Genomic DNA, 26,577 nt, shown 5'->3' with positions numbered 1-26,577 from the left:
CAAGCACTCTTTCCAGTTAAAAAAGTGACTTATCGATCCTCCTCCCAACTTAGTAAACTACATTTAAAGCATGTCTGTGCCACAATTTGCAGTCCAAAGGCAGATTGGGTGAATTCTTTATGAGATAACATTTTATTCTTCAAGTGTCACTCTTAATCTACAGTCACTTGCCATTTTCTGTTTTTATTTTCAGGACTTGCATTAAAGTATATCCTGATTGAGTGATCCTTTTGTGAAAATTGAAATGTACAATAAATGTAACAGAATCTTCAGCATTAGGCAAGGATTTCTCCTCCCGTATAACAGTAAAAGCTACATGAAGATGGTATCCACATCATTTTGAATTCGTTAGCTTTGGGCATTGTAGGAAGTAAATTAATGATTATAAAATCACAGAAAAGATTACAACTACTCGCAGATCAGGCAATATCTGTGAACTAAATTTATCTCTAATCAATGATCCTTTCTCTCCGGTGGAAAATGTTTGTGGTGTAGCAGATTTTAAGCAAGTATGGCTGCCGGGGGATGGGATGAACAAAGATGAATGAGAAATCAAAGATTTGCTGGAAATCAGCAACAAAAACAGCTGGAAGGACTCTGGTCTTGCAGCATCTTGTAGAGAGCAAGCAGAGTTAATGTTTCAGGTCCAGTGACGACTCTTCAGAACAAAGAGGAATGTCTTTGTTGGATGGGTAGCAAATAAGATTAAATGATAAAAAGGGTGACATTGCAAGGCAAAAGAAATTGGTAACAGGGCAGTAAAGAAAATGTTAATAGTGCAATCATTATCAACAGCTCCAACAGTGAAGTTTGAGCAGTAACTAACATTTAAAATCAACTGTGAAGTGCCCAATCTAAAGAATGAATCATTCCTTGAGGTTCGTTGGAATAATGTAGGGCCAGTGAGTTCAAAGTGGGAATGATTATACCTAGTTTTGAGTTTTTATTTCAGCTGAGAATTAAATATGGCCACCTTTTCTAGGAAGGCAAGTCTGGACTTGAATCCCTCTTTGTGTCTCTAGTTAGGTCAGACAGTGTTTCAATGATTGATAGATTCAAGGGTATTTCATTAAATGAGAGGATTTTTGTTCTGTTTTTAATAAACTTTATGGTCAAAGCTGATAATTTTTGACCAGTCAGAACCTAGAGTAAAACCTGTCTTGATAGATGATGAGTTTGCTTTTGCGATTTGGTGCCCATGGTGGTCCATCATTGAATACATTCACAAGAAGCTCCAATTTACTTTTAACAAAAGAGTATCAAAGCTCTTAACATATGAAAAAAACATTTTACGGAGTACAGTCTTGATACAAATATCAGAAATATAGGTTCTATCCTTTTTTAACCTTACAAGTATTTAAGACTCCATGAAAGATGACCCGATTTCTACTTTTACAGTTTCTTGTTAGTCGACAAGGCAGAATTTGATTTCTTTCTGGAAAACTTCTGTATTCACAAGATGCAAGCTTCTTTAGTCAAAGTCTCTTCCTGAGACTGCTAATGCTGATGCAGCTCACATAGTTCTTAACACATTCCTTAAACTTCTCTTCCCCAGTGTTCTGCTTCTGAAACTTTCTCTTCTTGACATTAAACCACTTTAGCCTTTTTTTTAGATCAAACTGCTTGGTACTGCTTAAGCTAACAGTATCTCTGCTGCCATAGGACTGTCCTCTCTGACAGAAATTTGCATCCTCCCTGACCTGGATGGTTGTCTCTTAAAAGGAAACTGCTCTGTCTCCTTGTGTCATGTTAGCCTATTTTTGTTCTCTTCTATCATTGTTTTGTTAAAGCATTGAACTATTCGCACATTTAAATGAGGCAAGAAGTATTTTGTATATAAACCCATTTTCAAACACTGTCACCACAATCAAAACTCAAAAATGAAACCAAACTCTTCCTTTAACGTTCTCTCTCAAATATAGAAAAATGAAGTAAATTTGAGGCTACATGTGATTCTATCCATCTTTTAATGGAACCCAAGTTTACACTAATAATTTTGAGACTTGATATATCGCTGTATAATAAGGGACCATGCTTGGAGAAAGAGGAATTATGGACTTGTTAAAGACAGATCCAGGTCTGGGCTGACAAGTGGCTAGCAATGTATGCACTGCATATATATCAGGCAGTGACATTCATGAGAGAATCTGATCGTTTTCTCTTGACATTCAATCGAATTACCATCATTACATCTCCCAGTATTAACATCTTGAGGTTACCATTGACTAGTAACTAAACCTGAGATGCTATATAAATGCTGTGACTATAAGAGAAAGCCAGAGGCCTAGAACCCTGAAGTGAGTAACTCCTCCTGAATCCCCAAAGCATATCCACCATCCAAGATGTAAGTTGTGAGTGTGGTGAAATAATCCCCACCTGCCTGGATGAGTACAGTTCCAACAACACTTGAAATTTTACTCCATCCAGGACAAAACAGCTCGCTTGATTTGCATCACATCCACAAACATCAACTTTCTGCACCAGTGACACTCATTAGCTGCAGTGTGTACCATCTACACGATGCACTATAGAAAGTCACTCCTTAGACAGCACCTTGCAAGCCTTCCAGCACTTCCATCTAGAAGGACAAGGACATCATATAATTTAAAGAATTTAAGAATTACGTTGGACATTACATACATTTCTAAAGATACTTTTGGGTAAAAGCCTTAAAAGAGCCAGGTAAGGAAAATGCAGGTGAAATACCATAATTTTCAAAGCTTTCTAGGTCAAGATTTGTGCCTTTTTTAGATTCCAAAATTTCAAGTGCCACCCCATTACTTATGAAGGGAGGCAGAAATTAAATTATCAATTTAACATTAATTTTGAGAATGTTTTAGGAATCTTTTGAAAAGTGTTTTAGCCCAGCTGGCATGAAAGCCTCTTCTGTCTGCACCAAAGTGAAATTAGTTCATCTGCAATAAGCAAATTAGCACTCTGGTACAAATGGGAATAACTGTTTGACCTTTGTGCAAAGTAGTGGCAATTTTGCTCTCCAATTTGTTACACAAACTAGGAGCAGGAGTTGCCTGTTTAACCCTACAAGCCTGCTCCACCACTCAATATGGTCATGATTGATCCTCTTTCCCAATGCCATATTCCCAATTTCTCCCAATATCAGTTGCACTTAAAATCTTAAAAGTACATCTTTTATGAACATATTTAATTACTTGACCACCATACCTAATGAATTCCACAGGTTCACTACCCCATCTCAGTCCTAATTGATCTGTCCTGTATTCTGGTACTGTGGGGAGGCTAGAACCAGAGGACAATCAGGGAAAACTCCCCACCCCCATGTCTAGTTTGTCCAGCCCTGTTAGAAATTTGTACATTTCAATCTGATCCTTTCTCATCCTTTTAGTGATTATAGAAGCAACCAAACCAATTCCTCCTCATTTAGAGTCCTACCATCCCCACTATCAGCCTATGATTTGGAGATGCCAGTGTTGGACTGGGGTGTACAAAGTTAAAAATCACACAACACCAGATTATAGTCCAACAGGTTGAACTGGAAGCACGCTAGCTTTCGGAGCGACGCTCCTTCTCCCACTGTAGAAATTGTATAATTCTTGGGTAGGGAGGTCAAAATTGCCCTCAACGCTGCAAATGTGACTTGCCAAGGCCCTGTATAACTGCAGTAACACATCCCTATTCAAATCCTCTTGCAATGAAAGCCAATATACCATTTGCCTTCCCAATTGTATGTTGCCTGTCTACTTTCATGGACTGATATACAAGGTAACACAGATCCTTCTGTGCATCTACACTTGCCAATATATCACGTTGAAAGGCAGGGCCCTATTTAAATGGTTCATGCCAACATTTAAGATCACATTTAGTCACGTTGCACTGCATCTGTCATGTGTTTGTTCACTTACTCAATTTTTCTGAATCACCTTCCAGCCTCTTTGCAGCCTTCTCAGAACACTCAAACTTGTCTAGTTTGTGTTGTCAGTAAACCTAGAAATGTTGTATTTCATTCCCTCATTAAGTCGTTTATATATACTGAGTGTAGCTAAGACCCAAACACACACTTTGCAGTACTTCACTTGTCATTGCCTACCACTTTTAAAAGGCTAATTTATTCCAATTCTTTTTCTTCTGTCTGTCAATCAGTTCTTGATCCGTGGTAATATATTATCCTAATGTTCTCTGTGTTTTAATTTTGCCTACTGGCCTTAGCAAAATCCTGCTGAAAATACACCACATCCACCAGTTCTCCCCTATCTAATATACCAGTTATATCCTCAAAAGCCTTCAGTAGATTTGTTAAATATAATTTGCTTTTCATAATCCGACCTGACTTTGTCCAATACCATTAATGGTTTGCAAATGTTCTGGTATCAGGTCTTTTTTAACAGACTCCAGCTTTTTGCCCAAACTAATATTCGGCTAACTTGTCTGTAATTCTCTTTTTTTTTCTCTTTCCCTACCTTTTTTAAGCAGTGGAATTAGTCACCCTCCAATTTTTGGAACTGTTCTAGAGTGCATCCAGTATTTCCATGACCACCACTTTTAGTGTTTAGGGACTTAAACTAACAGACCCCAGTGATTTGTCAGTCTTTAACCCCTTTAATTTTCCCAGTGCCATTTTCTTATTAATGCTGATTTCCTTAGATTCTGCCCTCTCACTAGATCCTTGGTTCCCTAATATTTCTGGAAGGTGGTTTGCGCTATTTTTGAGGACATAGTCTATGTTTAATTCTTCTGCCATTTCTTTCTTATAAGTTAAAATTTCCCTGGATTCTAACTAAAAGATGGCTATATTTGTCTTTTCCTCTTCACACATTTACAGAAGCTTTGCACTCAGCTTCTACATTGCCTGCAATTGTACTCTCTTTTCTCCACACTTGTTTTCCCTTTTTTCTATTGAATATTAAAATGCTTCTCATCCTCAGGTGAGCTGTTGAGCCACCTTTCTTTTATTTTTATTCAGTCAGGAATGAATAATTGTTATAATTAATTTGTGTGTTTTTTTTCCCTAGAGCGTCAGAGGCTGAGAGGTGACCTTGTAGAGGTTTACAAAATTATGAGGGGCATGGATAGGATAAATAGGCAAAGTCTTTTCCCTGGGATCAGGGAGTCCAGAACTAGAGGGCATAGGTTTAAGGTGAGAGGGGAAAGATATAAAAGAGACCTAAGGGGCAACTTTTAGGAATGAGGTGCCAGAGGAAGTGGTGGAGGCTGGTACAATTATAACATTTAAAGAGGCATTTGGATGGGTATATGAATAGGAAGGGTTTGGAGGGATATGGGCCAGGTGCTGGCAGGTGGGACTAGATTGGGTTGGGATGTCTGGTCGGCATGGACGGGTTGGACCGAAGGGTCTGTTTCCATGCTGTACATGCTGTGGGCGGCACGGTGGCACAGTGGTTAGCACTGCTGCCTCACAGCGCCGGAGACCCGGGTTCAATTTCCGCCTCAGGCGACTGACTGTGTGGAGTTTGTACGTTCTCCCCGTGTCTGTGTGGGTTTCCTCCGGGTGCTCCGGTTTCCTCCCACAGTCCAAAGATGTGCAGGTCAGGTGAATTGGCCATGCTAAATTGCCCGTAGTGTTAGGTAAGGGGTAGATGTAGATGTAGGGGTATGGGTGGGTTACGCTTCGGCGGGGCGGTGTGGACTTGTTGGGCCGAAGGGCCTGTTTCCACACTGTAAGTAATCTAATCTAATCTAATCTCTGACTCTATAAGGTTTTCCAATTCATTCTTGACAATCTGAGTCCATCACTGTCTTAGTTCCCTGTATTTTAGTCAGGACTCTACTTTCTTGGTTGCTGTTGTTAGAATTTAAGATATTATTGTAACATTCATTTTTCACTTATTTGAAATTTACTATTTTTGGGAAAATTTATTTTGCAATAATACTGTTTAACTTTCTGATTTCCAGGCAATCTGAGCTATTAGTTAAATTAAACCGACTGCTGGAGAGGTGTCTGAGGAATTCCAAGTGCATAGACACAGAATCCCTCTGTGTTGTAGCAGGTGCAAAGGTGAGAAGATGTTCTCATGACAGGTATGGTATGCGTCTGAGAACCTGTCTCCCCACTGCCCACCATCTCAGGCAGACCAGGTGATAGTTGCTGGGCAAGATGAATGGATTTGTACATTCAACAAAAGTACAGTTCACCACATTAATATTTAGATGCATTTAAATTATTTTTATTTATTTGCCTGCAGATTTATGTGCGTACAAAAATCTTTCCTCCAGTGGTATGGTTCAGCCAAAAGACAGTTTACAACAGCAGTCTTGCCTAAAAATAGACGTACTCAACCACAATTGATCTATTAAGAACCAGTTGCAGACTATTGACTTCTAATTGTGGGCAGCACGGTGGCATAGTGGTTAGCATTGTTGCCTCACAGCGCCAGAGACCAGGGATCATTTCTCGCCTCAAGCAACTGACTGTGAGGAGTTTGCACATTCTCCCCGTATCTGCATGGGTTTCCTCCGAGTGCTCTGGTTTCCCCTCTCAACACAAAAATGTGCAGGTCAGGTGAATTGGCCATGCTAAATTGCCCGTAGTGTTAGGTGAAGGGGTAAATGTAGGGGAATGGGTCTGGGTGGGTTGCACTTCGGCAGGTCGGTGTGGACTTGTTGGGCCGAAAGGCCTGTTTCCACACTGTAAGTAATCTAATCTAATCTAATAGTTCAATTCATGCGAATAATTTCATTAACTTTTTAAGAGGTTCATCATCTTCTTTGTGGTTTAATTTGGATTCTCTTCTAAACTTGCCTCTGTCCTCTCTCAGTGTAAACATTATCATGTTATTGCTCAATTTTTGAATCCTAACACCTTTGGAAACAGCCATCCACCTCCAATCTTCCTTTCCTCTCAAGTCCTTGAATGTATCATTGCCTCCCAAATCCACTTTTTTCTTCTTTCTCAGAACTCTAAATTTGAATCCTTTCAATCAGATAATTGCCCTTACCAGAGGAAATAAGTACATACCTACTATTTTATATAGCACTTTTCACAACCACTGGACCTCCCAAAGTCCTTTTGCAGTGATTATGTAGTTTTGAATTGCAGTCACTGTTGCAATTTAGAAAATATTAGTAACTAATTTGCACTCTGCATTCTTCCACAAACAGCAATGTTATAATGACCAATTAATTTTTATTTATGTTGACCAGATAAATATTTGGTATGTTGAGGTAAATATTGGTTAGGACACTACTTCTTCAGAGTAATGCCTTGGGATCTTGGACATCAAGTATGAAGAAATGTGAGGCCTTGATTTAATGTCTCCTGTAGGAAGCAGATATCCAGTGCTTGCTCAGTACTGCACTGGAGTGTCAGCCTTGAATGTTCATGCGCAAGACCAGAATAGGGACTTGAGCCCAGAGCTTCATCCCTCTCCCTCACAACAATGAGGGCATGAATTATTCTGCAATACTGTAGTAAATGTTCGGTGGAGAGGAGTACCCTCATCAATGTGCAAACTTCTCCTATGGTCCTGAGTAAATGCCTTTGTTTGTAATATATCCCTAGTGAAAGCAGCTGTATGACCGACTGGTCAGATAGACTGTTAACATGGATATCCAGGTTCAGGTTTGTAGTACGTTCATTGCCAAAATAGTTACTTTGTATGGGAATACTTTAAGATGGGATCCAAAGTTTTGACCATATTTACCTATATTACCTAAATATAAGTGATTGCCTAATTAGAAAATAAAATACATTAAAATTGTGCCAAGGCAAGGAACATAGTCCTAAAGAAATAGTTCAGTCATTCTTTGTTTAAAATTTGTATTGTCTGGTAATTTGAATGAAGCGAAGTAGAAATTTAGTGCTGAAAACTGAATTATTGGATCATTTAACTACTATGGTCTTCTCTGTATTTCCAACTGACAAGATGCAACATTCTGTTTGGCCTTCTAGCTACTGTCAGAGGTTCACGGCTGCTATACGGAGTACAAGGCTTTTAATAATAGAATAATCTATTTAAAGATGAAGCTGTACCTCAAAGTGGATCATTTATTAGTTGAGAAAGCCATGATTACTTTTAGCATTTGATATTTGCATGTTTTGGTTACATAGTATAATCCAAAATTGGAGTAAGTATCAATTAAGTATGTAAAAATAATTTTTAATTCTCTAGATCGAAATCACCACAATTTGCTTTAAACTTTGGGCCCATTTTTTTAAAACATTCTGTCAAAATCTGTTCAGCACAAAGCTTAAAATCTTGCTGAAATTTGTGTCTGCTCACTTGATGGCAGTCCTACCTCTGAATCCAATAGTGTGGATTCCAGCCCCAGTCAATGACTTGAGCCATCACTTTAGAGCAATACTAATGAGATGAGATTGTTCCAAGGTCCCCATCACTTGCTCAGTTGGGTGTCAGAAGATCTTTTGAGAAACTGAAAGTTCCTTTAATATCTTGGCCAATTACTCCTCCCTAAGCTAACACAACCTAAAAACTGATTATTTAGTCATTTATTTTTTAACCATTTTGTAGGACCTGGCTGTGCTCAAATTTTCTGCCATATTTGTCTAATTAACAGTAAGTTAACTCTTGGTTAAAGCAGTTAAGGACACAACAGACTCTTAATATGAAGCAGTTCAACGTTGGTGGGGTCTCTTTCTTTTCTCCTTTGACCATGACTAAGAAAAGGGGCAGAAAATGAGATTTACATGTAACTGTACTGCAGGTGCTGGAGCATCTGTGAATGTTGTTCCAGATGACTTTTCACCTGATTGATTCCTGCTTCAAACATTTTTTTAAAAAGAAAGTTGGTTTCCTCTCAGCATTTCTCAATGCTGAAATAGTTAGAATCAGTGGCACATGATCTTAGTGGCCCCTTGTTGAAAAAGGTTTGTGCTTCATAAAAGTCTGTTGTATGTTGTTGACTTCACCGCTGAACTGTCTAGAACATTCTAGAATTCTTGCTACTGCAGTAGCAATGTCAGTGCAACTTTGACAAACCTTCTTCACTATTAACTGCATCTAGCTCAAACAATATCCACACCAGAGAAATTAAATAAGGTGATTTGAAGTTTTGTGTAGATATGATCCTTCTAACATGCTCTGTTTGCTTTAAGCCAATTACATTTCATGTATATCAATGCGAGTTGGTAAATGTTATATTTATTAAATATGAAAATTGAATGTAGGGTGAATATTTTTGTGTATTTTAAGACTATATTGCTGAATAGTAGAGGAGGAGCACTCATGTATGAGAAATTTTGGCAGGGAAAGGATTTAAACTTCTAGAGGGGAAAAATTCCTTACCTTTCAAGCCTAACACAGGGATACTTGTTGATGTTTGATGGTAAAGGTGCCAGAGCAAGCTATGTACCATGCTTTTTTAGCTGTTATAATGTTGTGCAGCCAGCCAGTGATCTTTCCTGTTGGAAACTGCTTTTTTTCCACACTATTTGTGGAGTGACCCAAGAAAATTCAGATATCCTGCAAAATAGTTTTTTTTAAAAAACATACCGGAATGAGTCTTTGCCCCTAAAGTGTTATCAAAAATGATCATGAGACATTCATATCTTGCTTGCTTACGTTTTAGAAATCTCTAAACACTCTTCTCCCTTTGAATCTAAAATACTCCATGTAAAATAGGTAGATAAATGTTCATATTTCTTTTATTAAGGTGTGGCAGATACGTGTAGACTTGCATTTGTTAAACCACGATGGGAACATTATTGATGTTGCAAGCATAGCAGCTATTGTGGCATTGTCTCACTTCAAAAGACCTGATGTTTCTATTCAAGGAGAAGAAGTCACCGTGGTGAGTGCTAAGAAAAGTCTTTATTCTTTAAAGTTGGAGAACGTAGTTGGATACAAATGTCTGCAAATAATTTGGTAAGCAAACATTTAAAGGTAATTAATTAACACTATTCTGTTAAGTATTTACATAGAATGTACTGTGTACAAACAGGCCATTTGACTCTACATAATTTGCGCAATTGTTTCTATCTGAGTCTCCTCCCATTTCATTCCATTTGTATTATCTTTACATTTTAGCCAATTTTCTTTTTACCCTTTTCTCTTTCATGCACTCTTTCACCTAGCTATTAAAGAAAGTAGAGATAGGAAACCAGGGATTTACAGATCTAACGACCTAACATATGTCATTATGTTAGTTATTCTGTAGTTATGATTAGAGTGCAGAACGCGTTGAAAATTTTCAGCGAATGAGAGCCAGCATTGCATTTTTAAGGGTAAAAACGAGGACTGCAGACGCTGGAAACCAGAGTCTAGATTAGAGTGGTGCTGGAAAAGCAAAGCAGGTCAGGCAGCATCCAAGGAGCAGGAAAATCGATGTTTTGGGCAAAAGCCCTTCATCAGGAATAGAGGCAGGATACCTGCACCAATCAACCCCACCGCCCTGTGGCCCAACATTTCAACTCCCCCTCCCACTCTGCCGAGGACATGCAGGTCCTGGGCCTCCACCGCCACCACCACTCCCTCACCACCCGACGCCTGGAGGAAGAACACCTCATCGTCCGCATCGGAACATTTCAAAAGTGGATTTGGGAGGCAATGATACATTCAAGGACTTGAGAGGAAAGGAAGATTGGAAGTGGATGGCTGTTTCCAAAGATGTTAGGATTCAAAACTTGAGCAAGAACATGATAATGTTTACACTGAGAGAGGACAGAGGCAAGTTTAGAAGAGAATCCAAATTAAACCACAAAGAAGATGATGAACCTCTTAAAAAGTTAATGAAATTATTTGCAAGAATTGAACTATTAGATTAGATTAGATTACTTACAGTGTGGAAACAGCCCCTTCGGCCCAACAAGTCCACACCGACCCGCCGAAGCGCAACCCACCCATTCCCCTACATTTACCCCTTTACCTAACACTACGGGCAATTTAGCATGGCCAATTCACCTGACCTGCACATCTTTGGACTGTGGGAGGACACCGGAGCACCAGGAGGAAAGCCACGCAGACACGGGGAGAACGTGCAAACTCCACACTGTCAGTCGCCTGAGTCGGGAATTGAACCCAGGTCTCTGGCGCTGTGAGGCAGCAGTGCTAACCACTGTGCCACCTTGCCCCCACCTCACCCCAGCTTTATCCTTCCAGCTCAGCACTGCCCTTATGAACTGTCCTACCTGCCTATCTTCCTTTCTACCTATCCACTCCACCCTCCTCTGACCTATCACCTTCATCCTCACTTCCATTCACCCATTGTATTCTTTGCTACCTTCCCCCACCCTCCTCTCTGAACTATCACCAAAGCTGATTGGAGGCAGATGTTCGTAGGTAAAGGGATGGCTGGGAAATGAGAAGCCTTCAGAAATGAGATAACAAGATTCCAGAGAAAGTATATTCCTGTCAGGGTGAAAGGGAAGGCTGGTAGGTATAGGGAATGCTGGATGACTAAAGAAGTTGAGGGTTTGGTTAAGAAAAAGAAGGAAGCATATGTCAGGTATAGACAGGATGGATCAAGTGAATCCTTAAAAGTGTATAAAGAAAGTAGGAGTATACTTAAGAGGGAAATCAGGAGGGCAAAACGGGGGCATGAGATAGCTTTGGCAAATAGAATTAGAGAATCCAAAGGGTTTTTACAAATATATTAAGGACAAAGGGTAACTAGGGAGAGAATAGGGCCCCTCAAAGATCAGCAAGGCGGCCTTTGTGTGGAGCCACAGAAAATGGGGGAGATACTAAATGAATATTTTGATTCAGTATTTACTGTGGAAAAGGATGTGGAAGATATAGACTGTAGGGAAATAGTTGGTGACATCTTGCAAAGTGGCCAGATTACAGAGGAGGAAGTGCTGGATGTCTTGAAACAGTTAAAAGTGGATAAATCCCCAGGACCTGATCAGGTGTACCCAAGAACTCTGTGGGAAGCTAGAGAAGTGATTGCTGGGCCTCTTGCTGAGATATTTGTATCATCGATAGTCACAGGTGAGGTGCCGGAAGACTGGAGGTTTGCAAACGTGGTGCCACTGTTTAAGAAGGGTGGTAAAGACAAGCCAGGGAACTGTAGACCGGTGTGCAAATTGTTGGAGATAATCCTAAGGGATAGGATGTACGTGTATTTGGAAAGACAAGGACTGATTAGGGATAGTCAACATGGCTTTGTGCGTAGGATATTATGTCTCACAAACTTGATTGAGTTTTTTGAAGAAGAAACAAAGAAGATTGATGAAGGCAGAGCAGTAGATGTGATCTATATGGACTTCAGTAAGGCGTTCGACAAGGTTCCCCATGGGAGACTGGTTAGCAAGGTTAGATCTCATGGAATACAGGGAGAATTAGCCATTTGGATACAGAACTGGCTCAAAGGTAGAAGACAGAGGGTGGTGGTGGAGGGTTGTTTTTCAGACTGGAGGCCTGTGACCAGTGCAGTGCCACAAGGATTGGTGCTGGGCCCTCTACTTTTGTCAGTTACATAAATGATTCAGATGCGAGCATAAGAGGTACAGTTAGTAAGTTTGCAGATGACACCAAAATTGGAGGTGTAGTGGACAGCGAAGAGGGTTACCTCAGATTACAACAGGATCTTGACCTGATGGGCCAATGGGCTGAGAAGTGGCAGATGGAGTTTCATTCAGAAGGGTCTGTTTCCATGCTGTACACCTCTATAACTCTATCCCCACCCCCATTCACCTATTGTACTCTTTGCTACCTTCCCCCACCCTCTTCTCTGAACTATCACCTCCATCCCCACCCCCATTCACCTATTGTACTCTATGCTCCTTTCTCCCCCACCCCACCCCCCTCTCATTTATCTCTCCACTCTGCAGGCACCCTGCCTCTATTCCTGATGAAGGGCTTTTTCCTGAAACATCTATTTTCCAGCTCCTCGGATGCTGCCTGACCTGTGCTTTTCCAGCACCACTCTAATCTAGACTCCCATTGCATTTCTAAGGGTAGATCTTCCCTCATGTCCCGGGTTAATTTTTTAAGAGGTGACTGGAATAGAGGAGTGTCTATGGGTGTATTTGGTTTATTTGGACTCCCAGAATGTGTTTAATCAAGTTTTCCATCAGAAATTGTTCGCTAAATTTGACACCCTTGGAATTCCAGGCAAATTATTGACCTGTTTACAAGATTGACAAGCGTTTGGAGAAAGAGGTCAAGAATAATGAGCAGGTATTTTACTTAGGATGTGGTTAGTGTCGCTAAATTTTCATTGGATGCGTAAACTGGGACGGAAGTAAGAGGGCAGGCCTGGATGGTGGTGACTTTAGCAAATTGAAACTTTGAAAAGGAAGTCAAGAAGCAGCAAGTCAACTGAAAATATAGATGAACAAACCATCAGCTTTTGAGTGGAGGTACAAGAAATATGAAGGATCAACATTCAATATGAGGAAGAGATTGCTTTACAGTGAGCAGTTGGTTTTGGTGTTAGTCAGAACAGCACCTAGAGTCGGAAGGCCTGGAGATTCATAACAGCCTTGAACCAATCTCTCTGTTTCTGCCTCTAGAGATGCTGTCAAACCTGAGTTTCTCCAGCATTCTCTGTTTGAATCATCATAACCCACTCCTCCACTGCTGCTGTTTCAATGATGAGTGCCACCTTCTGATCAAAAATTGTCTGAGCCAACATGCCTACGTCCTGTGAATGCATTTTAAACCAATATATTTAATAGAAAATATTCCAGTCAGTCAGGTTGGCAACACTTATGAAGGCATAAATGAATACGTTGGCATGGATTTTACAGCCCACCCAGAGGCAAGTTGGTTGGCAGGCAACTGTGTAAAGTAGGCTGCTTCCCCACCCCAACCTTAGCCTCCTGTGCTTCAACGAAAACAAACCCAGCCCATCCAGTCAGTCTTCATATCTGATACTTTCCCAGCCAATATTCTGGTGAATTTCATTTGAGGCCTAACCAATATTGCATAAAGTTGTAACAAGACGACCGTGTTCCTATATTCTTTACCCTGGCTAATGAAAGCAAGCATCCCATGTGTCTTTTTCATCACTCTGTCGACCTATGCCGACACCTTCAGGGATATATGGACTGTGTTCCTCAGTACTTCCCAGGAATCTACCTTTCATTTTATATAACCTTCTTTGAGTAGACTTTCCAAAAAGCATCACCTACATTTATCAGAACTAACTTCCATCTGCCATTGCTCAGCCCAATTAGATTCACTTTTTCTGCCTACCTAAAAGGTGCTATATGATGGTGGCAATGGTTTATGAGAGCTGAAGCATCAAAGATTTAGAGTATTAAGACTTTGGATATGACTGTTCCTGAGGAGGACTTCAGTTCATGACTCTTGGTCTATTAGAAGGGACTGGGGTAGAGTGAATGGAGAGGTTTGGGGAAAATGATAGGATGTGATGGGAAGAATCTAAAACAATAAGGTATCCAAGTCGAAAAAGCACATTCTTAAATTATGGGGGTGAAGTATGAATTTTCATAAATTGAAAATGTGAGAAGATGATAACAAAGAGTTGCATTTGAGGGGAACATGTGATAGTTTGAGGTTGATGTTAATGCATGTACTGTTCACGACTGTCAGCCTAAAATGGGTTCCCATTGGTATACTGTCCAGAAGGATTAAATAATGGGAAAAGGTCATGATGGTACGACAAGCAGTGAGGTCTGCAGGAGTTGGAACAGTACAAAAATTAGTTACATTTCCAAGAGGAAGGACAAGAGGTGAAGTCTATGGATTTGCAAAAGGAGTGCAAGGACTCAGAACAAGAAAACATAGGTAGAGTTCAAGTGATGATTCGGAGGATATATTTAGGGAGAAGAAAAGATCAAAGATAGTGGTTTAGGAAATTTAGTAGGCAATCTGACTGGAGTAATCCAGAAAGACCACAATAGGAGAGGTCACAGCCTGAGGAGGTGACAGAAAAGCAAAAGAAGTGCCAAACTCTTTTGGCAATGGGCATAAGCAGAAGTCACTCTAATTACGAGTGCTTATAACTGCCAATAGATTTGAAGATAAAGCCTAAAGAACAGCTAAAGAGCAAGAGCTGTACAACTAGAAAGGATTAATAGTATATTTGGAGGTTGCTGATTAAAGGTGTTCAGTATCTTCTCTATCGCACAGATGTATCTGTTTAGAAACCGTTTTACTAATTAGGACGCATAACATCAGTGCTTGTTTCATAACCAGAGGTTTGAGGAATGCCTGAACAATAAGGCGATTGGAACCATTTACAGCAGGAAAAGTGATTTTTATTTTAATTGTTTTTGGCTGTTTTCACTACTCATTAATAGAGATACAAGTCCATAGTTATAAAAGCAGCTTTCCCACAGAATAAACTGTTTTGGAGATGTTTACTCCAGCTTCTGAAGGAAGCATGCATCATCAAAGATAAACTCTCAAAGACGAATAATTTGTTTGTGGATTGAAAAGCAGTTCCTGAATATGATACTTTTTAGTAAGGGCAGTTCTGTTTAAAATTGGGCTTTGCATAGGAGCGTTCTACAAAGGTTTGTTATACTTATGGCAGAGAAGATTTTAGGGTGTCTCAATGATGTGTGTAGACAATATTTTTATGGCTTGTCACTAATGCATTTGAAAGAATGTTATTGATCAAATTGGGTAGGAATTTAAATTGGGCTCCTAGTGCTTTTGAATACAAAGATTTGGAGATAAAGCAAATGTGCCATATGTGACTTAACATCAACATCATTACTTGGAGAGTGTCAATTGCACCATTATAGTTTGTGCTAAGTCCAAAAAGACATTGATGCCTTCAAAGATGAAATGGAGCAGCTTCAAAGCCTTGTTGAATACCTCAATTGGTTAGGCTTGGAGTCAGGACTGGATCCGTGCTTTAATATGTTGGAGCATAATCTTATGATGAGAAATCTGAAGATTGAAGACATCTTGAGGGTGAACCAAACTTTTTCTTAAATTAAAAGACAAATAAATCGTGAAATTCTCAGGTTTCAGAAATACCAAAACTAAAAAGAACAAATCAATTTTAAAGGCTAATTTCAATGATTTGAATTTTCCAGTGCAGTTATTTCATATGGAATATTATGAAAGAGAATGGATAAAGTTGAATTTTGTCTTTGGAAGCCAAAACTGCTAGCAGTGCAATGAAGAACACTGGTTGCTGAAACTCTTGTACTCATTAATATAGTGTACATTGTGTTGTGTTTATCCAAGATCTTGTTATATGAAGGGCTCCAAAGGCATCATATGTATAGAATGTTACATATGTCATTCCAAGGGGATTGATGATCTATATTCCACAAAGTGTGCAATTGAGTAAAGTTTGAGAGTAGTATAGCAATTCTGGAGCAAATATTGGAGAGGAAGAAAGTATCCAGACTGAGATTGATTAAAAACAACTGGTCAATCATTGGACTGGTTTTTTTTACCAAAGTGAAAGCCTCTGGTGAAAACCTGTTGAAGGTTCTGAAAGAAAGAAGCCTCCTAACTTAAACCTTGGGATGTGAATTTTAGTTTGTGGGCATCTATCTGTTTTCATTTGTCCATTTTCTTTCGAAAAAATGAATCTGACACTGATATGAATGTTGGCTTCTTGAAGTAAATCAGACATGCTCCCAAGATGAGGGATGTTGATGTTTTGGGTATATATTTAAGGGCTGGTTTTTCCTGATGAAGAGAGTGAGTTAGGAAGGAGAGAAAGCAATCGAGGCTTTGTATTGAGCTATGAGGTTCAGATAAATGGTTTTGGAAGATGGACCAACTCCTGCTTCATTAAAGTTGAGTGCTTTTTTTAATGAATATTTTTATTGAAACAAAGGGATTTTAGGTTATTTTTACAAAATTAAAGAACTAATACAAAATAGTATGACAACTTTTATAATAGCAACAATAGTAAAAAAAACCCAAACTACTACTGTACTCCACAGACTACCAAAACATAGAAAAGAACAGAAAAAAACCTCTATAAAAACTACAGCTTAATAAATAACCAAAGAGAAAGGGGGAAAAAAATGTATAATTTTATTTTGTCTGTTTATTCAAGTTGTCATAACAAGGTAACTTAAGTTACATTCAATTAATTTACTACACTAAGCGCAATTTCATCCCAGCTCCCCAACACTGGGAGCAGTAGTGAGTAGACCCGTGTTTGTACGGGATTCTTCTTCCCAGGGGCCCCCAAACTGATGGGCACAGTCCTCACGGCTAGACAAAGGCCTTGGATAATATAGCCGATATGTCTACATCGATATAATTTTAAAAGGGCTGCCATGTTTTGTGAAGCAATTCTGTTTCCTGGTGCACTGTACGTGTAAGGAAGTCCAGGGGGATGTGTTCTTTGACTATCCTGTGCCAACTCTAGAGTCCTGGGGGGTTTTCTGACATCCAGATCATTAACATGTTCTTCCTCGCGCAGAAAGAAAGGATATTAAACAATCTTTTTCCATGTGCATCCAGGGCGGTAAGATTTGGAAGATCCAGAAGGAGGGACGCCAGATCCAACCCAATCTCGGTTCCCAAAACCTTTGCCAAAGCTCTCTCTGTCATCCCAATACCTGTGAATCTTGTGGCATGACCACAAGCAATGAGTAGGAGTACCAACCTCCATTTTGCACTTGGGGCACATTGGGGACACTCCTGTCTTGAACTTCGCAAGCCGTTCTGGTGCCAGGTGGGCCCTATGAAGTACCTTCAGTTGAGCAGCCTGAGTCCTGTTACAAATAGAGATCTTTCGAACATTTTCCCAGATGTCCTCCCACATCTCTAAGGAGATTTCCACCCCTAATTCTTGAATCCAGGTTTTACATAGCCACTCCGTGTCCTTTGCCAAATTTCTGCCAAGCAGGTGATAGAGTACTAACTGAGGGGGCACCCGCTGACCAGAGCACTTTCCTCACCATGTCTGACTTGTAAGGATTGACCATCAATGTGGTCTTTTTTTTTTGTATGAATTCTCTAACTTGGAAGTAACAAAAGAGATCCTTTCTAGGTAGCTTGAACTTCTAACTCAGCTGTTCAAAGGACATTATGACTTCCCCATCAAATAGATCTCCCAAACAGGAGATTCCTCTGAACTCCCAAATCTTAAAGCCAGAGTCTGTCAAACCCAGCTGAAATCCCAACGTTCCCACTCTAGGAGTGAAGGGGGAGGTTTTTGGTAAATTATCCTCGCCCTGCCGCATCATTCTCCATGCTTTAACTGTGTTTGGGACAATCGGGTTTTTACAATGATCCATGAAAGTTTTCATCTTGTCCATAAACAACCCCCCTAATGAGGGGAATTTTGTCTGGGGGGCCTCAATGTCTAACCAAATTGATCGCGGATCCTGACAGGCCCATTCAGCCACATAGGATAACGAGGAACTCAGTTGGTACTTCCTAAAGTCTGGAAAATCTAAACCCACCCCCCCAACTTCTTGTGAAAGCTGTAATTTATCTAGCTTAATAAGAGGCTGTCAATGATACCAAATAAAAGGTCCGAGCCAGCTGTAAAGTGTTTGCCTTGGCAGCATCAAAGGGAGCATTCTCATGGGATATAATAAGCAAGGAAGAGCATTCATCGTCACCAAAGCTATTCTACCCAACCAAGATTATCGAAAGTCCTGCCTAACTGTCTCTCGTAGCTGCATGTAATTGGCTTTATATAATTGATCGAAAACAGGGGTAATAAAAATGCCTCAGTACAGAAAACCTCCCTGTGACCACCAAAAGGGGAAACTGTTTCCATCCCCAAAGTTGGACGTACTGGTAAGACCCCCCAGAGGCATGGCCTCTGATTTCAAAAAAATAATTTTTTATCCTGAAAACAAACCAAATAGATTGATCACTTGTATTAAGCAGGGCACAGATGTCACTGGATCAGTTAAAAAGAGAAGGACATCATCCACATAAAGAGTAATTTTATGCCAGCCTGACCCTACCTCTGGGGCAGTTATATTGGGATCTGTCTGAATGGCTTCTGCCAGCGGCTCGATCACCAATGTAAATAATAGTGGCGAAAGAGGGCACCCTTGACAGCTGTCACTGCTGACACTAAAACTGTCTGACCTTATGTCATTAGTTAGCACCGTTGCTTTCAGGTTACTATACAGCACTGCCACCCATTTGGTAAAAACCTGTCCAGGACCAAACCATGTAAAAGAGGTACGGCTCTCCACCCGATCAAATGCTTTCTCTGCGTCTAGGGAGACTATCAAACCCGGTATTGCTTTTTGCTGACATAGTTGAACCATATTTAATACTCTTCTAATATTGATGGTAGGCCTACGACCTTTAACAAAATCCTTCTGGTCCTCCTTTACAATAAAAAGCAATACCCTCTCCAGCCTTAATGACAGCATTTTCGGCCAGATTTTAAAATCCACATTCACTAATGATACAGGCCTGTACGAAGTGTAATCTTCTGGGGCTTTCCCTTTCTTGAGGATAAGAGGGATGTTTGCTTCTCCGAGAGGATGGGAGGCAGCCCTGACTGAATGAGTAATTATACATATCCAAGGGTGGGCCGGCCAGCTTGTCTATAAACTCTTTATAAAACTCACTTTGAAATCCATCTGGCCCAGGCACTTTACCACTCTGGAGCAGCCTCACTGCCTTCTGTACTTCCTGCATTGTCAAAAAGGACACCTGCTCTGAGGTTACACGTAAAAAGGTCCAGGGCCCTAAAAAAGGCCTCCATCTTCCTCATTCTATCTTCACAGCCCTCTGACTCATACAGCTCAAAATAAAACTTCCTAAATGCTGCATTAATCTTTTTAGCAATACAAGTCAGAGTACCAGCACTCTCTCTAATGGATGTAATAGAGTGGGGAGATTTCTTCTTTCTGGTCAAGTACCTGGCTTATCACCGTACTCAAATAATCTCTCTTTCGCAAGAGATTTCGCTGTTTGGGTAAGTGCAGCATTCAAAGTGGCCCTAAGGGCTGTAATCCACTGTAATTTAGTTATGGACAGCCTATCAAAGTATACTACTTCAGCTGCGTTCAGGCGAGCTTTGAGCAGACATTGCTCTTTTCCCCTCTGTCGTTTCCGGGTCGCAGAGTAAGAAATAATCAGATCCTGTGAGTAGGCCTTGGCAGTCTCCCACATCACCGATGGGTTGCTGGCTGTACCTGAAATCATATCCCAAAAAATTTTAAACTCCTGCAAAAAATATTCTGTAAACTAACTATCTTTCAGGAGGATAGGGTCCATACACCAATGTCAGGAATCCGCTTCACTACCTCCGGCCTTAACCTCCATATGCACTGCCGCATGATCAGAAATGGCTTGTTCCCTATTCTGCAGGACAGTGCCGAGTTCAAGAAGGCAGAGGGGACAAAAACCATGTGAATTCTAGTATGGCACTTACGTGGATTAGAATAAAAGGTGAAATCCCTACCTTCGGGGTGAAGAAATCTCCATACATCCACCAACCCCAACTCCCTGCTCAAGTCCACCAACTGCCTAGATTGTGGAGATATACCCACAAGACCCCAACGCGTCCTGTCCACCTCTGGGTCCATAATATGGTTGAAGTCACCCCCTATAATTGTATGGTGTGCCCCAAAGGCCATCAATCTGGAGAGCACGTCCGTTACAAATTTAAAGGGATGTGCCGGGGGGGTAGTATACATCCAGAATCCCTTACTCCTCTCCATGTATTAATGCTTTAAGTATTTATCCTTTATTTTGCCTAGCAGTTGAAATGGGAGGTTCTTCAGGATGAGAATAGACACTCCTGTACTTTTCGAGTTAAAAGATGAGAAAACACCTTACCGAGTCCTCCCTGTTGCAACTCCAATGCTCCTTATCGGTTAAGTGTGTCCCTTGTAATAAGGCTACATCGATCTTCTCTTTTTCAAGGCTTGACAGTATCTTCTTTCTCTTGATTGGTGCGTGACTTCCCTTAACATTCCAAGTACACCATTTAAATGCATGGCTAGCCATGATCGTCCAAAACAATCCAAGATCCCCCGGCAGGAAGAACCCCACTCAGCATGCCAAGTGAGAACCATAAACAGTTCACACAGGTTTAAAAAAGCAACTTCTAAAACTACTAAATCAAAACTACTATTGACTGTTTCTACAACGTAACAACATAAAAACATAACTGAAAGGAAACTTTTTCCCCCTTGTTCACGGGGTGGGGGGGAGCTCATACCACCTATTAATCCCACCATGACTCCTCCTAGCTGGAGCCATGCCCCCACCCCAGAGACCACCAAGTAAGAAAAACAAACACCAGTATCTTATGACTAAAAAGTGCATACCCAACCCAACCCGTCCCTTCCATACTGTAACCCTAGGCACTCCTGGCAGAACGACAATATAAAAAGAAAATTATGTAAAATTGTAATCGTGGCATATATTAAAAGGGAAACCACGATCACCCCCCCAACAACCAGGTAAACCAGACAAGTTACAGACAAAAGGGGCAGAATAAAATAATTGTCCATATAATTCAGGCAAGTCAGTCTATTTTGGAACATCCAAGAAGTCCTTTGCCTTTTCCAGCGAATCAAAGTTGAACATGGACCCTCTGTGGCTGAAATGCAGTATCTCCAGATATCTCACGGAATACTGAATATTCGGGTCCCTCAGCGTTTGTTTACCTCCCCAAAGGCATTCTGCTTGTGGATCACTACCATGGAGAAGTCCTGAAAAAGCATAATATTTTATCCTTTATACACCATAGCCTGGGGATCTTTCCCCAGTGCTCTAGAGGCTTCGAGCATTATTTGCTTGTCTCTATAATGTTGGAGTCACACTAGAACTGGGCAGGGGCGCTGGTCTGATGTGAGCTCTGTGATCCTTTCCCCTTTATCATTTCTAAACTGCACCAAACTGTTCAGAACTGATGCAAAATCGGGCCTAAGGGTCAGGAAAAAAACTGCTTTCTGAAATGGACCAGACCAAACCCCATCAACATAAGAGAGAGCCTAAAATCTAACTTTTATCAAATTTAAAGGCAAGTGTGAGGCACTGTGTTCCTGATGGAATTTGATTGGTCAAACTACTCGGGTTTAAACATAACACACTTTAATCTTACAACACAGTTAAAACACAAACAAAAAAAATTGGCATAACTTTAACTCTTGAAATACTTAACAACGTATAGTATTTAACTACTAATTATCAACTGTTCCTTTATAGCAGCATCCCACAAACATACCCTTGGCAAAGGCAAATTCAGCAAAACGGATTTTTTTTTCACATGCTATCTCCAGTCCAAGAGAAAGAGACGCCAAAAGAAACAATCCAGCAATAGGGAACTTTTCGCTGCAGCAGAGTTAGCTCTATTAGCGGTTTCAGAAAGCCAACTCCCAAAATCCACGACGTCAATTGAAAACAAAATTAAAATGCTGATCTGTGTGAGCCTGACTCCGCCCACTCATGCTGCTTTTGTCTAATTTAAGAAAAAACACTCGGGGAGCTCAAAGTTATTTACTCACTGTTTCTGGAGCAGATATTCCAGTATCACTGGAACATCTTTCAACAAGAGAAACAGCTCAAAACAAATCCTTCTAAAAGGCACATCAGCATCACTGTTCATAATATTTTTAGAATAGCATGTCAAGCAGCCAACTAGGAAAATGACAATATTTTAAATCTAATATAATGCAGTGGAACAGGGGTAATTAATAACCAGAAATAAAAGACTCTGGAGAAGAATATTGATTAATATGATAGTTTGATATTTAATTGGAGTAATTTAATTAATTCTGAAACAGCGGTCCAGAATCTGATCCAGTAAACTATGTAGATATGAAGGGTGTGATTGCTAAAGTAGATTAAGGAAAATAACTGCAAGACTAGACTTGGATGCCTTGGCAATTGACAGTACTTTAGGAATTGATTGATTAGAAGATAGCAAATACAGTCTTGTTATTCATGAAAGGGGAGAGATAAAATGGGAATGACTGGTGAGTTGGTCTAATATTGGTATTTGGAAAAACTCGAAATCATTTACTATAACAGGACACTTGGCAAGTTGTAGTATGAAAGGATAGAGTGAACACAGATTGGTGGAAGGGAGGTCACATTTGACAAGTCTTTGAGAGATACTTGAGGTTGTAACTAGTAGGATGATAAAGGGGAAGCATTGGTAGTATTAAACTTCGTTAATTGGTCTGCGATTTTGGTCCAGGTGTTAGTGGCGCACAATAAGTTGGATACTATTCCACTGAATTGTGGTTACGGAGAGACCCATGGGTCAGTGTCCCTCTAAGGTGGGCAATCTGTCGACAAACTCCAAGAATCCCTTTGGAACAGCTCGCCAAACCATTCTGCCCATTGTACCCAGAAGTAGGTTTTTTTTTTTGAGGGATTATTTATGCCTCTTCTTTACTGTGCACCAAACCTATTTTTCACCCAGTTTCATTTGTTTTTTTATTATTTCACTATTCTGTCCAAAGTTCTACTAGATATACACTGCCTCTGGGCCTCAATCCCAACGCTACAATTAAACAAAACATGGACCTCTCTGGCGTGTTACTTCTAACACCTTTATTAATTTCTGTTTCTGGAGTAGAGAGGCATTTTTGTGATCTTGATGAGCATGCAAGTGTCAGACACTGAAGGACAATCATATTGGCTTCATTTCTGTCTCGGAAGGTGCTGTCAGATCTGCTGACTTTCTCCAGCATTCTCTGAGGTTTTTCCCAGCGCTTCAGGACATGACTTTGAACTTGGGGAACCTTTGGCTTGCCTGCTCCTGCCAAATCATTTTTTACACAGGGTCACACAGCAATGTTGTGCACTTAGCCTGGCTGCATCTTATGGCCCTTAGCTTCATTTCCTGGTGCTCACTCAACTTGAAGTTAAGTGGTGACTGCCAGATTTTTGGCCAGAGGGCAGGAAGGGTTAGTAATTGTGGAGAATGAAGTTGGTGCAATTCATCGAGTGGAGATGCTGGATGCAATATTGATGTTGGTGGGACCGGTATCGTCGGTAAAATGTCGTGACAAATATGAGTTAATGGAAGAAAATGCAGAGTGCAGAAGATCATTTGATCTCTTTCCTGCATTGTTTTGCATTCTGTCTGAACTTGGAAACCAGACTTACCTAGTCTGTGTCCAGACTGGCTGTGTTTGGTGTTTTGACCTTCTCTGGTGATCTGTTTCGAAAGAATGGTGATCCTCTTGACCATCCTGTCTACCAGAACTTCCAGTTCCCCATTTTGGAAAGTGGAAGGTCAGCTTCTCTTACTGAGACACTTTGGTTTCTTTTGACGATAGTGTGCGATATAGTTCCTTGCCCCCAATATTCAAATTGGGCTTTAACAGTGCCACCAGTAGCCTGTATGTCCCAGAAGATTCTGTCAGCAGTGGGAATTTAATTGCTCATGAGAAGACATGAGAAGAATTGAAAGAGGCAGGTGGCATAATTACTAAGGCAAGGAACTGGAGATAACCTGAGAAAAGTCATGCTCGTAGACCTACCATGAAGCTCATTGAAAATACAGCTTTAAAATAGGTATCAGCCCATGGTTTTGGTTTCCAAGACTGACTACCATTCAAATTAACTGGTTTGGGAGGAAGGGAAATTTTTATTTTTGCCCTTTCAAGAAACCGACTGTGTTGATATGGCTGCTCACTGGTACCTACAGACACAGTCTAAAATTTTCCTAAAACTCACCCAGACCTGCTGAGTTTCTTCAACACTTGTTACTTCAGATTCCTGTTTTTATCTCTCTTTAAACAGATTGAAATTGTATCTCTGTATGTGAAAGACGTTACCTAGTGATGTAGCACAAATAAAGAAACCCGAATCATTTCATTGAGAGTCTGAGTATTTCTTGTTTGTTGTGAAACCCTGTTTACTAACTCATTATTTTGGATTTGAATAATTTGCAGCATCAAAGAATATGCTTCTAACAGTGTTTTTATCTCTAGTACAGCCCAGAGGAACGTGATCCAATTCCATTGAGTGTACATCACATGCCCATTGCAGTCAGCTTTGCCTTTTTTCAGCAAGGGTATGTACAACATTGCTGCTTTCTTGTGCTGCTTTATCTCACGTGTGAAAAATTTATAACATTTTTTTCTCCTTGTGGATCAAAAAATATTTATTTTAATATTTAGAGTCATAGAGATGCTTCAGTCCAACCCGTCCATGCCAACCAGATATCCCAACCCAATCTAGTCCCACCTGCCAGCACCCGGCCCATATCCCTCCAAACCCTTCCTGTTCATATACCCATCCAAATGCCTTTTTAAATGTTGTAATTGTATCAGCCTCCACCACTTCCTCTGGCAGCTCATTCCATTCATGTACCACCTTCCGTGTGAAGAAGTTGCCCCTTAGGTCTCTTTTATATCTTTCCCCTCTTACCCTAAACCTATGCCCTCTAGTTCTGGACTCCCTGACCCCAGGAAAAAAGACTTTGTCTATTTATCCTATCCATGCCCCTCATAATTTTGTAAACCTCTATAAGGTCACCCCTCAGCCTCTGACGCTCCAGGGAAAACAGCCCCAGCTTATTCAGCCTCTCTCTATAGCTCAAATCCTGCAACCCAGGCAACATCCTTGCAAATCTTTTCTGAACTCTTTCAAGTTTCACAACATCTTTCCGATAGGAAGGAGACAGAATTGCACACAATATTCCAACAGTGGCCTAACCAATGTCCTGTACAGCTGCAACATGACCTCCCAACGCCTGTACTCAATATTCTGACCAATAAAAGAAAGCATACCAAACGCCTTCACTATCCTATCTACCTGCGACTCCATTTTCAAGGAGCTATGAACCTGCACTCCAAAGTGTCTTTGTTCAACAACACTCCCTAGGAACTTACCATTAAGTGTACGTCCTGCTGAGATTTGCCTTCCCAAAATGTAGCACCTCACATTTATCTGAATTAAACTCCATCTGCCACTTCTTAGCCCATTGGCCCATCAGGTCAAGATCCTGTTGTAATCTGAGGTAACCTTCTTCGCTGTCCACTACACTACCAACTTTGATGTCTTCTGCAAATGTACTAACTATACCTCTTATGGTCACATCCAAATCATGTTTTAAAATGACAAAAAGTAGAGGACCCAGCACCAATCCTTGTGGAACTCCACTGGTCACAGGCCTCCAGTCTGAAAAACAACCCTCCACCACCACCCTCTGTCTTCTACCTTTTGAGCCAGTTCTGTATCCAAATGGCTAGTTCTCTCTGTATTCCATGAGCTCTAACCTTGCTAACCAGTCTCCCACGGGGAACCTTGTCAAACGCCTTACTGAAGTCCGTATAAATCACATCTACCACTCTGCCCTCATCCATCCTCTTTGTTACTTCTTCAAAAACTCAATCAAGTTTAATATAAATAAATAGCTGTACACCAGCTTTTGCAGTAAAATGTTATTGTAACTTCAATCGGGGAGCAGCAAATAACCTTAATTTTTAGAAAAATGCTAACTCTTGAATAGGATTTCTGCTGACTTCACAGGATGAGTTAGTTTTGTTCTTTCAACCATTTGTAGAAAGTGTGGCAGCAGCTACGGAACCAATTAGATGAGAGTTCCACCTATTAGTGCTAACGTCTGTACACTAGGAACAAGAGCAGGCCACTTAGCCCTTTGATTCTGCTCCATCTTTCAAAGCGATCATGGCTGATCAGCGACCAAACTCCACATATCTCCTTTTATTACATATCTCTTAATAGTTGTGGTTAACAACATCGAACAATCTTGGACTTAATTAGCAATTGATGAAGTATGAGGCCTTTTATGGAAGATAATTGCAAACTTTACCACCCT

The 26,577-nt window shown here is 40.5% G+C and overlaps 1 protein-coding gene across 1 annotated transcript in view; it reads left to right on the top strand.

The window, feature by feature from the left end:
* exosc9 (exosome component 9) overlaps window positions 1-26,577 on the top strand; it is an 81,451-nt gene that overhangs the window by 26,668 nt on the left and 28,206 nt on the right. Inside the window, exons 4-6 of the mRNA XM_072584221.1 lie at window positions 5,890-5,992; window positions 9,607-9,744; window positions 24,725-24,807. Of these exons, the coding sequence (XP_072440322.1) occupies window positions 5,890-5,992; window positions 9,607-9,744; window positions 24,725-24,807 (324 nt within the window). The remainder of the gene's footprint in view (window positions 1-5,889; window positions 5,993-9,606; window positions 9,745-24,724; window positions 24,808-26,577) is intronic.

The sequence above is a fragment of the Chiloscyllium punctatum genome, chromosome 14 (assembly GCF_047496795.1).
Source record: "Chiloscyllium punctatum isolate Juve2018m chromosome 14, sChiPun1.3, whole genome shotgun sequence".
Classification (NCBI taxonomy): Eukaryota; Metazoa; Chordata; class Chondrichthyes; order Orectolobiformes; family Hemiscylliidae; genus Chiloscyllium; species Chiloscyllium punctatum.
The sequence above is the reverse complement of the archived record's forward strand: the minus strand, read 5'-3'. Positions and strand labels throughout refer to the sequence as shown.